The sequence below is a fragment of the Bradysia coprophila genome (assembly GCF_014529535.1).
Source record: "Bradysia coprophila strain Holo2 chromosome IV unlocalized genomic scaffold, BU_Bcop_v1 contig_144, whole genome shotgun sequence".
NCBI lineage: Eukaryota > Metazoa > Arthropoda > Insecta > Diptera > Sciaridae > Bradysia > Bradysia coprophila.
The window spans coordinates 454597-471653 of NW_023503373.1; the positions used below are offsets into that span (position 1 = coordinate 454597).

Sequence of the window (17057 nt, forward strand, 5' to 3'; positions counted from 1 at the left end):
ATAACATTTTGTGGTTTATGATTGAACAACTTTCTAACTTAAATGAAATGAAATTAAAATCGCTTTTTATTCTACTTGACAAAAATATTAATCTCGAAATGAATTTCTATATCTTATGAATGTGTACCAACTGAATCTTTTGTACGTATCGTATTCCTATGGTTGATCGATTCATATAAATGGAAGCAACGTTAGCTGTCTGGATGTTAATAGATGTAGTGCAATAACCGAATTAATTTTCTAAATCCACCGAGTGTGTATAATTTTACCGCTTTTAATGTTGAATCTGCTCAGTCATTATCAATTTTCATCGTGTGTTTATTTTGGAATATAATTGATACAGTCATAGCACCTACGCCACACAATATAATATGAATATCAATCTACCGTCAATTTAATTACAATAATCAATTTTTAACATTAGAAAAATGATTGAAATAAATTGAACATCAAAATCACATCAAATCAGTCAAACCAATCACTGAGTCCACTTAAAATTATATTTTGAAATTAAATTGATCAGAAATTTCCTAATTTACATCTTGAGTTGTGTGTCCGCGCGGTCCATTAAAGTCGAAACCATCTAATGCCAAAAACTAAACGTTTTGTTATTGTTTTCCTACGTGTAAATGCTTTTGCCCCGAATTCAGACGAAATAATTACATGTTTTCGACATCTACTTCAGACGTTCTGGCATTTTGTTAATGAAATTCTTAACTTTGATGTAATTTTCTAAATGAACATCAACAGAAAGGAGAAAAAAAGATATTACCATTGACCTTGAAGGTTCGGACTGCTTGTTTGTATGGTTTTGCAATCTGTTTTTGCACGGTTTTCGAGAAATGTTTACTCGCCTTTTACAACGAACAGATCAGATCAGAACAGAAATTAAAATGTCAGGGAAACGCAACAACTAGTTGAACTATTTTTGTAAATGAGGCTAACAAGCATCTGCAATGCAAATTTTGTGTTTTCGCATCGCGCTTATTTACTAGATAATTAGAAATAGTTTCCTTTAGCAAACAAGCTATGAGATGTAGATATAGTATCAGAATCGACTACATTTTATACGCGATAATCAATTGGAAAACTTGTGACTCTGCACTGTGGAACATTTTTCAATTTATTTTATTCATTTTTATATGAATATCGAGGGAAAGATGCTGGACCTTTTCTTCGCCTCTACCCAACTGTTTCATCTGCATATTTTTGCTTTGGTCGTATGCGAATCATTTGCTCTACCCACGGATATTATATAAATAACAATGTTACAAAAGGAATTCACCTTTATCACATGAGTGTAAAGTTCCATACTAACGTCAACGATGAGAGAGACGAAGAGGATGCAATATCAAAGTAATAATAATAATAAAAAAAGAAGCAGAAAAGAATAAAAAAAAGCTCTGCAAGTAAGTATGCATTAAAAAGGTGCCGTTTTGTTGTTTTATTTTCGCTTAGTATAACAATTTTCAGTAAATACATAAAATGCTTTAGTACGTTTTATATAAATTGCATGTTCTTAACTCCTTTAACGATCGGCTCAGACCGTTCGTTGCGTTTTTCTATAAAATTTATATTATTTGCTTATAAAACGTGAAACCTTGAAACAGGTTTGTGGAAGGGGATGAACAGAGTGTAGAGGTTGAGAGTTGAAATTCTCATAGCGAATCGCTATTTCTATTTGCGAAAAAGACCCCATATGGGATTTGAATATCGTTTTTTTTCCTTCATCTTCGTAGTTTTACCTACAATAAACATGCGAAGAACTCAATTTATTTTGTGTCTACCTCTTAATACTTAATTGGAGTCTGTTGCCCAAAGGCAAGTGTTTGTAAGGAACCACCATTGGTTCGGTTCGTTATTTTGTTACTCGATTCGAGAATAGAAATAATTGTAAGATGATTATAACATTATGCCGGTACGTAATGAATGATATTGATCGAAATGAAATTCTTTGCTAGAATAATTTTTCAAACAAAAATCTTTCGCTCCATGTCCATTAATTCTATATCACCATCTATCAATCTACAATGATATTTCAATTTCAATCGGTTTTTGGCTACATAGAATGATATGTTAATTACATTCTCAAGGTTAGGCTACGCGTTTTTTAAGACGACGAACAACAAAAAAAAAGAATTTCGCTTTTTTCCACGTAACTCCTTATTTGTATACTTCGTTGAGAAAGCATGTAATTAGTACGGATGGGCGGTCAGAGAAAAAAACCGATCCATCTTCTTTGACCAAAAATTAAATTGATTTCACATCTTAATATCAAATTTAGAATCTTTTCAATCTGAATAGTCAACATAAATATTTACTTTGACAAGATTCTAAGAGTAATTAGCATATATGCTTTGTCAGCTCTCACCTGATCAGTAAATTGAATTTATCAAAAATACAAAGATTTTTAGTTAGAAACTTTGTTTCATCAAAGGTCATACTTCTTTTCCAAGTTTCCTTATTATTGCTACTCCCTATGAAGCTATGACTTTTTAAACTCAAATTAAATCAATTCACTTTTCCGACAATATATCCAGATCGAAGAAATAAAAGAAAAATTCAATAAAATAAAATCCCCTTTTCCGAAAGAACCTTCAATCAACATCAACATTCAATCAAGTTCTTAAAATAGCACATTATAAAACGTGGGCTTTTCGGTTGAGCCTACCAGTTCTAACCTACAGCAATACCCATCCCAGATATAAAGATAATAGCATAGAAAGGTTCAATATACCAAAGACCGCTTTTATCATACATTAATAACTAATGTGATGTGTGTGTAGCATATTATATATAAAACGAATGTTGCACAAGATTTGACGGCATCGGATGGTATTATATATTATACTTAATATAGATTCTCGTAATATATATCAACAGCAGCATTTATTTTTAATTAACACTTTATGGGAAGGCCTGAAATGTTTGACACTAAAATGAGAAAAACATTGCAAAGTGCTTTCATTTTCAAGATACATATATAATGTATAGGCGTGATCGGTTCACGATGAACCACAGGTTTGAATAATATATCTTTATTTTTCATAAACTCCGAATTATTAAGATTATTTAATAAATCATTTTTTCCCACTGGATAATTTATTGTTTTAACTGAAATTCGTTTTTTTCGTTCGTTTCTTTTTTCATTTTGGAAACAAAAAAAACTCGTTTTCGAATCGACTAAGAAAAAATGTTGATCCGGTTTTTACTCTGATGATGATATGCCATACTATGCCTGGTGTGTGCGACTATATAAAGAGTCTGTTTTTGTTTAGATTTTTATTTCAGGTATTTAGCATCAATATTGAAAAGAGTTATAAATAACAAAATTACCATTTTTTTCGCTCAAACTATTTTAGAGGCTCCAAAAGCTTTCAACATTTTGATTTTTTCCGTTTTAAACAAGTGCTGTGCACGATTCTATATTGAAAAAAATATATTTTCGATTATCGATGAGAAATGGAGATCGTTCTTCTCATTGTTCAGATCCATGTTTATACATCGAACACTTGATATAGAAAAATATTGATTGAACTTATGATCCGTGAGATATTTTGATGATGATGTGTAAATATTAATATTGTAATTTAATCAAGTCCATATTGGGCGGAATTTTATGGGTCGAAAACGTGTAATTGGGAATCAGAGAGAAAAAAAAATCCGTAATCCGTTATTTGTAGTCGGCACGATAAATGTTCCGAGTGAATTGTAATAATAGTTAGAAGGAGAAACCTTATTGTTACTAACTGTATGGCCTTGAGCGTTTTAAAATCGAAACATATACCAGCTACCAGCTCCAAAAAGTCGTAGTGCGGTACCAAGTACCAAGTACCAAGTGGTACGTTTTATTTCAATATTGAAACAAAGGTACCACTCGGTGCATGCTCTCACTTCTTGATAATTCTCATTTGATTTGCTTTTTGTGAAAATTGAACATGGCTATGTGGTCAACTGTTCTAACCTAGTCGTCGATGTCGAGAACATCGGAGATACCACTCTACATTTGACAAAAAGTATCACCAAAGTAGAGATGGGTGGGGTGTTTTTTTATGAATGTATTTCCAGTAAATTAACTAATCCATCAACTCAACTCCTTAGCATGTTCATAACTTCATTCATAACCATACAGAAGAACCTGTGTAACGTTAACATTTTCGTTGAAAAATTACGAGCAGCACAAATAAATGCATCTTGACTCTGTTAGCTTAAGAGTAGGTACTGAAACTGAATATTTACACTTTTTTCTGAAGAAAGACTTTATTCAAAAGAAAATTTCATTATGTTGATTACTCTCCACTTGCATTTGAATGAGTGAAACATTTCCAAAATAAATGACACTCAGAAAGGTATTTTTCTCATCGTATATCATCAACGTGCCAGCAGCTAGTATACAACATTATGGACATCAATGAAAATTAACACCGACGGTATTCTGTTTACCTTAGCATTATTAGTAGTGTGATTGTATAACGTTGTTTACGTTTTAGAGACCTTAAACATTCTGTTAAATTTTCCCGGCCATGCTTGGATTCTCATAAAATATAAAAGTGTCTAATCTTACCATTTAATCGTTGCCTCTTCTACCATTGTGGTAGGTATCTACTATATTGTGAAAATTTCTGCAAATTCGTTTTGGTTCAAATGTAATAACCATTGAAATTACTCATTTGACTTCCCCATTGAGACTTCGCACATTGTCTTATGTATTCAACAATGTAATTTTTCATACACAAATTCATAAATTAACAATTTGTTTTTGCTTAGGTTAGCATTTTTAATGATCTTTCTATTAACGCTTCATTGCTTCGGGGAAAAGTGTGTGCCTCCTAATAATGCAATGAACTTTTAGAACTTTGTGTTGTTGTTTTTTTCTGGTTCTTTTCTTAAAACATTAATGAATTGGTTATTTTTGTATATAGCTAAAGAACAGAGAACTTAATAACCAGTTATTCAATGATTTTTTTGATTAAATGATGGTTTTTAAGCAACTGAAGAAGATTATAGGATATGATGATATTGGCGAAATATCTTCTGTCGGTTTGGCATCGTACAATTAATGGATATATTTGGTCAATGGTTCGGTATTTTTTTTTTGAAAAATAATTTTTCAAGTTCAATGGCTTCTCGATAGCATCAAGTGAATTTTTTCTCATTCAATCTTGTAATATACGATGTTCGATCCAATCCAGATTTTAAATTGAAACTTTTTAAATGACTTTTCAGAAAACTTTCAAGCCAATTACAGCAATCCATCAAAAAGGTTAAAAACCTTTTTCCAAGTACAAGAAAATCCGTGTAAGGCACAACCATATCAATAGAAGTATTTCAATATATCGAACGCGAATGTGTTTGTATATAACACTCCGCATCGAGTACCTATTATAAAACGATGAGCAAAATATACACTTTCTTGAAATAACAAAAGCTCGATATATTCCTAAGTGATACTCGGCAGCGAAATGAAATTGTGGATTGTCAGTTGTTTTTTTGTTGTTTGAAACAGACATCGCCTCTATTCACCCCTATTCTTAATGTATTACAGACACCGATTCAATCTTAAGTGTTGATAAGCATAAGATTTTGTTAATTTTCTTTCTTTCAACTTTTACTAATAATGCCTAGTAAATGGCTCTACCCTAAAGAACAATGACATATCTTTGGAAAAGCATGAATTGAAAGCTATAATACCTTGTATGACAGTCAAGTCTGTATCAAACAACATCTATATCGTGCTCAGACGCGTCTACCCAAATCGCATCAATTTACTATGAAAACAGCGAAAAGCTTCGGCAAGAAAAAACTTTATATCCATTGAAGACATTGCTCCTCTCTGTGTATGCAGAATGGTTGTACACAAATTATGTATCTACTTGTCTCGGTACATACGAATATGTATATATACAAAGTTGAGCTTGAGGAGTGTGCATACATCTTCAAGTGTATTTCAGCTGTAAATAACGACTCTTGTGAAATAAAAGCAAAGTGTCTGCATTCATTTTTATTGATTTTGTAACATTATATATTACACCTATAAGAACATTCAAATACTTTGTTTCAATTTTTGCTGGTAGTACCCTACATTGAATGTGTACCATTGGATCTGGTATATAATAGCATAAACATTGGATTTGTGGTTTTTTTCTAACTATAAGTTTGGTGTAAATGAAACGCCTGGTGACATTAAAAGCACACACTATTGTAGATTAGAGGCAAAGTCACTCTGGATTAATGAAAAGGTGAATTGCTTTTGGTTCGTTGAATTAGTGTTCAAAGTTCATTGAACATCAAACAACTTGCCCACAACAATTTCACTTTCATAATTTTATACCGACGCTTCCAACGTTTTAAATACCATATAGGACATTCGTAGCAAAGTTTTGGATGATAGACAGATAGACTACTCAATCCAAATTATTCTCTACGCGAATCGCGAATATACATGGCGTGCACAACTATACTATCGACGAATGACACAATCTTTTCTACGAATCATCCGTGATACTTTCACAACAAAAAATTATAGAAATTACTGGATGAATTTTCACACTAACAACATTACCACAAAAGTTTCTGCTAGTGCTTGGTTAGATATCCGAGACGTTCCTTTATTGTATAACATGCAGTAATTTATCGGTTGCAATAGTTTTCGCTATGAATTAAAATAATAATCAAATCACACATCAAAACGTATACAGTTTTCTCCAATGTAAATAATTGGAGGCAAATAAGTGAGCACTCACATACACCATTCGTATTGTTTCACAAGATCGATTGCTGATTTTATGGAGAGAGGTCAGTAATTTATTTTTGATTTTTGACGAAAAATATTTATGATCATAAATGGATGTGAGTGTTTTGCTGGAACTTCACCTTTACTATTTTACGGTTGATATTTCATCCGATACGCAATAATCATAAATAAAAGTTGAAATTTTTAATATTTTGAATAATGAGTTGGTTGTTGAGTTCATGATATAATACGATTTGTTACTTCATAAATAAATTGAATTTAATTGAATATTGAATTGTACATATTTACATTCTGTTGGAATTTTATTTCTGGTGAGAATGAATATGACGAATAATACGTTTGAAATTATTCAGATTGACACAGGACAGATTCGAGGGCGTCTAACGTTGTAGACTGTGTGTTAGGGGCCATTCACAAATTGCGCACTCACCTTAGGGGGGAGGGGGGGTTAGCGAAAAGCGTGCGAAAACGTGCGCGGGGGGAGGGGGGGGAGAAACAAAAGCGTGCGCACTGTTTTTGTGTACAAAAACTTTATTAAACAGTTCTCCAAATTGGTTTTAATCTTGTTTCATTGTCATAAATTATACTACTCGAAGGTTGTTCGTCTTTATCTAAAAATTCACCGTCTACCTCCACACTCGGAAGCCACTCGACATCTTCTTCAACATTATAGCGGACTACAACTAACGACTCATTCCCTCGTGTTCCGAGAATTTTCACAGGCTTAACGATCTTTATGTTTTTTTTACAAATAAAATTGTCTTTCAAATGTCGTTTCATCGAGACAACGGAACTGAAATATTGATTGCACGAGCATGTTCGTGAATCGAATTTTGATTGCACCGAAGGACAATAGGTGTCATAAATGGCATGTGAATGCCCAATCTTTTGTAGTGCCAGCGTCACGAATAATGACGCATAGTTTTCAATATCGTTGATGTTGGCGTGTTTCAATCCTTCGTTTGACTGTATTATAGGCGACGGTGGTGGCAAGCCGTCCTTGGGCAGAAATCGAAACAGAGAACTACGCCTTGGTTTACAGCAACGATTGTCAGAACATTTGAGTATTTGAAGCAAATACTGAGACTGATGCACATGTCGGCTGCACCACTTTTCGTCCTTCGAGATGATCGATGCCTGATCGATATCAGATTGTTCAGGCTTTATATATCTGGAAGTTAAGTAGCAAACAATAAGGTTTCAGAAAATCTCGTTTCCTGTCAGATACTCACTCAGCTACAGTCAAATGTCCATCAATAAGTGTATCTGACCAGACTTCTGCTAGAGCCTTGCCGGCGTATGAGAAATTCTGCTTCTCCAATTCTATATCAACAGTTTGTCCCTGACTGTTTAGGTGAGTGCCATAGTGATCGTGCGGAAGTATCAGGCCTGTCAATGCTCTGCTTAACGGCGCCATACGCCGTTCAATCCGGTTGAAGGCACTACGTCCTGGTGCATTGCACGCGATCATGATGGCATCTAAGTCTAGTTGCACGAAATGATGAACTGCCATGCTAATAACCTTTTCGTAGCGCGGATTTTCGTCTGGCCCACCTGTTTCAACACATTTTATAGCATTTATATAAAAAAAACTGTCGAAAATCAATATTTACCGTCCACAATACAAACAAGAACCGGTTTTGGTTTCAGTTTTCCACCGATCGTCGTATGTGTAAATTCGCTGAATTCAGACTTTTCGTAGATCTGTTCCAAATCCCGTGCGTGCGAAAAAGCTGTAGACGAAGAGTGCTTGGATGACCTGCACAAAAATCGTTGTAGGCTCATATGCAGTTTCTAGAGTAAGCATTACCTTATAGCCACAAACGTTGGACCTGAATAGCTTATCGCTGACGCATCGCCACCACCGTTTGCCTTAATTTGACAAAATCCATAAACCGATGGAGTCAGTTTGTGTCCTTTCGCTATCACAAAGTCGTGATCGGGAAGCTTGACTCTACAAATTATTTTTGAGATAACTTATTGCTATGAACTTCTATAACAAATTAACTGATCTGATAAATACCTGTACTCCATGTGCATTAGCAATGGCGCTTGTTTGGATGCCGCTGGTAGGCCTATTGCAACCTTAGCTTTGTCATCCTGGCTAATGTATGTCACTTCATTCGGCCCTAATAACGAAGCCATACTGTCAATATGACTGATTGTTGTTTTGGCAAACCTTCCGTCCATATGATCTTTATGCAAGTCGTTATCAGGTCGGATTAGCTTCACTGGAACAGAGTTGACATGACGCTTTCCTTCGGTTGAATTAGCTCTCTTAGGCAATAGTCTCAAATACGTTGCACTCCGTGACAAATTATAACCATAATCTTCGCGCAGTTTTGTTACTAGATCATCAAGGGTTTTTACTGTTCTTATGGAATCGTCTCGACGCCTCTCGTGCGCTGCAGACCCATGCATGGCCAAGTCATGGCCCACTTTGCCTCGAATGCTCAATTTCTTCTTTAGATCTGGATTATTTTCGCATGCATTTTCAAGCGAAGCCTTTTTTCTAAGGCGTCGTTTCCGGTGTCGAATCATATCACGCTCTTTCTTTTTTAGTCGTTTCCTTAATGCTTCTAAATTCTTTGTCTTTAATTTCAGTTCACTTTCCATATTTTCGGTCAACAGTCCACAATCTCGACGCATTTTCAATGCTTTAACATCTGATAGTAACACCACAATCTCACTTTTTATGCTGCATTGAGCTGGAGTTGGGTTGGCTTTAACGCTCTGTACCTGGTCGGTTACATCGATTTGTGTTTCTTTGTTTGATGGTGCACCTTCTTCTTCAATAACATTCGAGGCGGCTGTTTTTTGAGAAGTCGTTGGATGTACTATTTCTTCATTTTCGACAACGGGACTTGATCGATTTGTCGATTCTTCAGGTGCTTTAACACTAAAACCATTTCCTTTTTCACTGGCACGAAGCCAAAGTGTATGAAGACTAACCTGCTTTCTTGCCTTAATTTTATTTAGTTCAGAAATTCTAGCCTCAATTAGACTAGCAACATTTGAATCGTTTTTGATGTTTGACCAAATGTTGTTCACATTGTCCTGAATCGATTGTTTCGATTTTGTTTCGGAATATGCTTTTGAATAAGCACAAAATAAGTCTTTATACAATTTTCCTCTATTGATGGAACTCATTTTAATCACGCAACACGTTGAGTAATACGAGATCACTACTGATTATTGACCATTCAGGTCTAATTTGATTTTTTGGAAATTTTCAAGTTTTTCTTGTAAATATTGTAGGATATCGTTCAACAATTGTTTTAATTTTTCACGCACGCTGCGGACGTCACTATCTTCATTGTTCTCAATAATTGAATTGATTCTTTCTAAGTCACGTAATATATCACTAATTGAATCTGGTATATTTTCGTAGGGAATTAAATCACAAATACTCGCTTCGAATGCATATTTTTGTTTTAATTCTTTCAGTTTATTGTCACAACGTTTGTTTGCCATTTTATATCGAACACATTTAGAACGCGCCACGATGACCGATATCTATCAACTGATTGCTAACAGCAGAGAGAGAAGAGAATTTTATTTTGCAACCACCAACGCTTAGATATTCTTTTATCTATTGTTTACTCCCCAAACCTGTTATCAACAACATAGTGTAAATTGTAAAATTGAAGGCTGCACTTTGTGCTTTCGAAAAAATCGTTTTATTACAATAAAACTAAATATGTTGGAATTAAATTTCTCTATTTTTCTATTTTAAAAAATTCGTGCGTAATTTCAGGGGGGGAGGGGGGTGTGCCAAAAGCGTGCGAAAGCGTGCAAGGGGGGAGGGGGGGGGGGGGGTCAAAAATTCCAAATTTTGAGAGTGCGCAATTTGTGAATGGCCCCTTAAACAATGTTTCTAAATTAACATTTTACTGAAATAATTAGAACTCAGACTAACAATACCCACATACCTGATCATAAGCTGAAATTAATTATTCGCTTGCATGTATGATGAAAGAAATGATCAGTGATCACGATCAATATCAATTATTAGATTTGTGCTTGATATAATTTGCATAGAAGTAGAATTGCTAGCAATGGCAAATTTTATTAAAATCAAAACATTTTTTTTATTAAAATATTTAAATATGAATAATTACTGAACTAACCTTAGTTTTGTTTCAATTCTGATCCGATCCGTTTCACATTACGTTTGTATTTAAAAAAAAAGTCTTTTCTTGAAGTCTACCAGAGATATTGTTGATCGATATATATTTGGAATTACTACAGTGTTACGAAAACCGTATAATAATACGAAGGTTGAATATGAAAAAAAGCCTTTAGTGTTATATTGTCTCAAATCAATTCATTCCAACTACAATAAAATCAGCACGCAAAACCATACATAACAACAACAAAACCTATCTCTTCAATTTTTAATTTGATGTTCCACCCATCGATGATTGCACAAAACATATCAACTTCCTGCAATATATTTATTTCATAAAAATTAATTACAAACAATAAGTTCTGTACCTACTGTTTCAAATGAAAATGATTGTTTGCGAAATGTATGAATTTGAAATTAATTAATAACACACGATACCTTTTCTTGAACAACTGACCGTACAAGATGAATTAATTCGAAAATGATTACGAATTTCGCAAAAAAAAAATTATTTATGGTTTTTATTGAAGCTTTATGCACTCCAGATGTATATGTTTTTCTTAATTTTATTAATTTATGTCTAACGGACAAGCAATTATGTTTTCTTCCCGGTAAACTAATTAAAAATTCCCGGTAATCAAAGGTCATAAATCTTATTTCATTTCCTTACAATAGGTTTGATTTCCCGTTAACCAAAAATGTTTAAGTTCCTGTTCCTGACATTATACGATCACAGGATTGTGCGTTATTTGCCTACCCTCCTAATCTTATGCACATAATTTCAAAATTTCTAGTCCTGATGGTACAACATTTATTGTTTATGTATTGCAACTTGAGGATTAACATGATATATTTACGAATGATCTTGAATTTCTCATCTTTTGTTGGGAATGATTCTTCAACCTTTTTACTACAGAGTCTTATTTACCTCAGATAATAAAATCGATTTGATGACAAAGGTCGCTATTATTTACGTTTCGGCGATGGCAAATTTATTGCATCTAAAAGAACGAGTTCTTTCTTTGTCCAAATAGCAAATTTGTTGTTTTTACTAATTTTGATTTTCTTATTTATTTCAGGTAAGGACCACATTGGGTTGTTGCTATTTCCGTTTGAAATTCTTTGTTTTATATAAGTTAAGCAAAAAACATTTCTTGGTAAGTCTGTTTGTGACATCAATTCGAAACAACTTTTTGCTTCTTACGATGAGGATTTATATTAAAAATGATAGAATATTGCCTTCTTGGCGGATAATTCGCAGAAAAATGGTTATCGTTAACAATATCACGATCTAATAATAAATCTATTACTTCCATTGTTTGTAATATCTATAAGTGTTTGATACAAAATCTTTTACTTCGTTTGTTAAAATACACATTTACTATATACGCAATAAGCAAAACCCTTGTCTAGTATTTTCATCGTCGTTTACGATGACAGCTGATAAGTTGTGTCTGAACCCTGTTTCTTCTACCAATATTTTCGCCTTTATAATCAGCGTGTTCGTCCCGAGGTTCGTCCACAGATCAGAAGACATTGACAGTTACAATTATAGCATTAAAAGACTATTTTTTATCCGTATCGTCTTCAAAGTTCGTATTGGGCAATAAATCGAATTCGATAAAAAAAAAATATTTCCAACCGTACTGTAGGGCATTTTATTAATTTTTCTCAGAAATATTGCACAGAACTAAATATGTATTCCTTTTTAATTACTTATTTCCCCTACATAAATCCTCAACGCATAAACGTTCTGTCGTAAATCACGAATCGATAGCAAAAAAAATAAAAAAAAAATTTGCTCTATTACACTATTAAAGTGATTTCATCGTCATGATCATCTTTAACTATGTAATCCAAGCACAAAGCTAGTCCGTTAATATACTTCGTTTATGCTCTCAGCCGATCGAGACTGCAGCACAATGTATTAAAGTTGTTGTTGTTGCCTTTTTTTCTTCGACTTATAGTTGTTGTATGACTGGATTTTCTCTCTCGACCGAACTATAAAAATATATTCTTGCTTTCAGTGCATTCAAGTCTTTCGTTCGGATAAGACACATTGAATGTTGATCGTGGTTTTGAATTTCGTTGATCTTGTATTGAAAATAGAAGGAGAAAAAGACACCGAACGCTAACATTTTATAGAGGTTTTTCATTGTAGATCCGCAAAACGGTTTTCGGTAAATCGTTTAATTGAATTTAATTTTATGTTAATTATGAGAAACGATTCGTTATTTTTGTGCGCTGCGGTATAAATGGGTTGTGCATTGTTTGTATTCAATGGAAATGACCTTTGAAAATATCATAAATTTTTGTCACACACCACAAGGATTATGGATTCGAGCTTAATATGGATTATAATGGACTCGCAAAGAAAATAAATAAAAACAATATGCGACAAAGTTCGTAAATAAGTTTTTTTTTCTGTTAAAATATTATTAAACAGACCGAACATAAATTGCTCATTGTGATAAAACGGAATAATATGTGGGCTATGTAAGTGTAGTGATATAAAATGAAAACTGAGTCTCATAAAATATCAAGCAACGAAAGAATGAAAAAAAATGAATAAATCCGTAACTGGATGGCAATGTAATACATTAAAATTTGAAATTATTTTGTGGTTTTGTCTGTTGTAGACATTAAACAGTGAAAATTTTTGCTAAATAAACTTTTACTTTCCGTGTGAGTTATCGTTTTTGTTCGTGAATAATAAAAGTTTTTTTTATCGTGTGGATTCAACCACATTCTTCTAGATAAAATTTTCTTTTTATTTAAGTCGCTTCAAAACTTTTAATTAATCGGACACACGCATATGATCAAACAAAACGATGGAAATAACACAAAAAAAGTGGTTTTCAACTACTTCTTCTCCATCAACTTGTTGAAACTAGTTTATGTTTATATTGAGGTTCGGTGTGTAGTGTCGCTATTGATGTTAATGTTGTTATGGTTTTACTTGATTGATAGATTACATTGAAAATACTATATATGTGCGGCGGTAAAGTCAATTTCCGCTGACTCTATTATAAACCATTGTCAATAAATTGTTAGTTAATGAGGCTTTTGAGACCACTCAATTCTTTAACAAAACACTTGTTTGTTATAAATTTTCGATGTGAAGATGATGATCAACATAATTTTTGAATTATTAAAAGTCGATTCTCGAGCTCGAGTGTTCATCGGCCGTAGGACTATTGTTTGTTTATTTAATTAGTTTGAATAATTAAATTAGTTTTACAAATCAACATTCTTCGGTTTATTACTCACCGGCTCAGCTGAATTGTATATCCAATCACAATAAGACCTTCGAAATGCTAAATTTAATTTACGATTACCACAATTGGAGATCATTGTCTTCCGAAACTACTGAACTTAATTCCGATGCTTTCGGTTTCATTTTCAGTTTGAAAACGGACTATTGTTCGATTGGTTGGATTCGTCGAACGATATCGGTTTACTTCTATCTTAAAATTCACTAGTTTTCACCTCCCACTTTTCCGTATCGCATCACATTTCTGTAAAATTAGAAATTTCTCGTTAAGCCATCAAACCGTAGTCAAGCTGATACAAATCTATATAATAAACTCACAGAATTCATTAGAGAACAATACAGTATTGATGAAAAGAATTGAAAAATCTTCCGTTAACATCAAAAATCGGTTTTCAATTCGACGGTGTTTTTTTTCGGTGTTAAGAACATAAACATAAGAATGCATAACTCAACGGGTAACTGTACTGAGCACGGTTTCAACGATACAGTATGAAGAGATGAAGCACATTCATTCATTCTCAATATCCAAAAGAATTTTACACTTGAAATTTCCGATCATCTTGAACGCATCGTGAAACTGTAAGAGTGTATATAGTACCATCATCCTATAGTTTACACAAAGAATACCTTTCTTCAATTTAAATTATTGTATTGTTTGCGTACATACATATATGGACTGAAAATACGTTCAAATATATGTATATTACTCGTACATGGTTACTTACACTTGCTGGTACTTTTTGCATACTGGTAGTCTCGGTAATTATATAAGCGCGAATAGCTGGCACACGAATGTAATAATTAATGAAGATTAATTTTATTTGCGCATTTATCCGAAAAGTAAATTTTAATAAAATTACTTTTGACTTCGCGTAAAAAGCATTAATTCGTAAATGAATTCGTAATTTACTTTTTACGCACTATAAACACTTATTGTTTTCAGTGATGTTGAAAATGTTGAATGGTTTAAGCGAAGCAATTGAGAAATTTCTTAAATTTTAATTTCATTAAACGTTTTAAATTTTCAAACGACTATTCTAATAATCAAATCGAAAGCATTATGCTACATATGGTTTGTTGATTTGGAACCATTTGAGTATTCCCAAACACATTGCTGGTTAAATAGAAAACATTAGGCATTTTCTGGCATTATACAAGCCATTCATATCTGTAAAAGTGTGTTACAATTCAGCAGATGTACATTGACGTTGGCATAAAAAAAATGCATCATTAATTAGTCAGGCTAATCAAGTCTCGTTCATTTAGTTTCGGTGGAATGTGTCACATAAGTCTTACTAGATTGTTGAAAGAGTTGTGCACAAAGTTTAGGGAGGGATTCTTTTGAAAATCCACCTATCAAAATCGGACTCATTTCGTCTGGGATTGATATATACATGGTTTGAAAGGTCTTTGCCAGTAGACCTTAAAACAGGCCTCACACAGTCTCGAGCCACACCTGGTTGCTGGTGGAAGATCTCCGAAGTGGGAAAAATAGTGTTTTTTATCCGAATTTTTTGGCCCGTGTAAATGATCGTTCCGGGTGAGATTGGGCTCGTTGGAAAGCTGAGCTTAAGTACTTTCAGGTCATGCCTAGTTTGATTAGATTCATTGATATATGTTTGCAAAAATTTGCAAGAAAAATTTTCTAAATCTGTGTGAACTTTAGACAGGTCTGGGCTGGTACTGGTGACGCTTAATGTGAACCTAACATGCTAGTTGTAACACACATTGTCTAAGCTTTCCGTTTATACCTCATTTGTAGTGCTGGTGATTGCTGACATAACAGAACTTTATGTTAGTACAACCGCTACTCGTAAAACTCGCCAGCAATCACCAGCACTGCAAATGAGGTATCAATGAAAATTTTAGACAATGTGGGTTACGACTAGCATCTTAGGTTCACATTAAGCGTCATCAGTACCAGCCCAGACCTGTCTAAAGTTCACACAGATTTTGAAAAAAATTTCTTCCATTTTTTGCAAGCATATATCAATGAATCTGATCTGAGGCATGACCCGAAAGAACTTGAGCTCAGCTTTCCAACGAGCCCACTCTCACCCGGAACGATCATTTATAACGGTCTAAAATTTCGGATAAAAAACACTATTTTTCCAACTTCGGAGATCTTCCACCAGCAACCAGGTGTGGCTCGAAACTGTGTGAGGCCTTTTTTGAGGTCTACCGGCAAAGACCTTTCAAACCATGTATATATCCATTCCAGACGAAATGGGTCCGATTTTGATAGGTGGATTTTCAAAAGAATCCCCCGGTTGATTAATTTTTGAGATTCATGTAGTTCCACACATAAATTAATTGGATCAATGACAAACAAATGAAATTTACGAGAAAAAATAAATATTTCACAAACATATAGCACACCGGTAATTATGATTATCGGATCTAGTACTTCATTTGATTATAACAATTTTCAAGACATTTATGAGAAATCTTTTACTTCATTTCTTTTAATGCTCGTTTAATATAACATTAGTCAAAGCTCATCATTTATTTTGCCATCGTTGTCGATAACAGATTTGTTAGCGAATTGAAGGCAGAAAACTGGAAGAAAAATCAACAAATCGAAACAAATTCAGATTTTTCTTATTATTCACTGAAACAGTTGAAACGATGAAAATAAACTTTCCCCAAAAAAAAGTTCCATTCAAGGAAGTTAAAAACCTCTCTCTTATAATTTTCACACAAAAAAATTGTTTTTCAACAAAACTGTGTAAAATGCAGCTGCACGTGCACAGCTTAAATCAAAAAATAAATTTTTATTTTGCAATATGAACGATAATAAAATTTATTTTTCGTTTTTCTTTTGAAATGCAGACTTATCGAGTGTAAGTAATATGCGAATGAAATAGAACGATTTTATTGGTTCAGGTTTGCACTGCACA

At 33.4% G+C, this 17057-nt stretch overlaps 2 protein-coding genes across 11 annotated transcripts in view; one reads left to right on the forward strand and one right to left on the reverse strand.

Annotated features, from left to right (window-relative positions):
• LOC119071125 (disco-interacting protein 2) overlaps nt 1-17057 on the forward strand; it is a 78269-nt gene that overhangs the window by 28707 nt on the left and 32505 nt on the right. For 3 of the 10 annotated variants that reach the window (XM_037175776.1, XM_037175779.1, XM_037175780.1), the window contains exon 1: nt 12914-13568. The exons of 5 other annotated variants lie outside the window; for them this stretch is intronic. The gene's annotated coding sequence lies outside the window, so the exon portion shown is untranslated. Of the gene's footprint in view, nt 1-12913; nt 13795-17057 lie in introns of those variants that run through there. 2 more of the 10 variants (XM_037175777.1, XM_037175778.1) reach the window with 2 other exon arrangements.
• Nucleotides 7281-8297, reverse strand: LOC119071276. The gene is made up of 2 exons (XM_037176140.1): nt 7987-8297; nt 7281-7925 (listed from the first exon to the last, which is right to left on the reverse strand). The coding sequence occupies exons 1-2, from the start codon at nt 8265-8267 to the stop codon at nt 7289-7291; spliced, it is 918 nt and encodes a 305-aa protein (XP_037032035.1). The 5' UTR covers nt 8268-8297; the 3' UTR covers nt 7281-7288.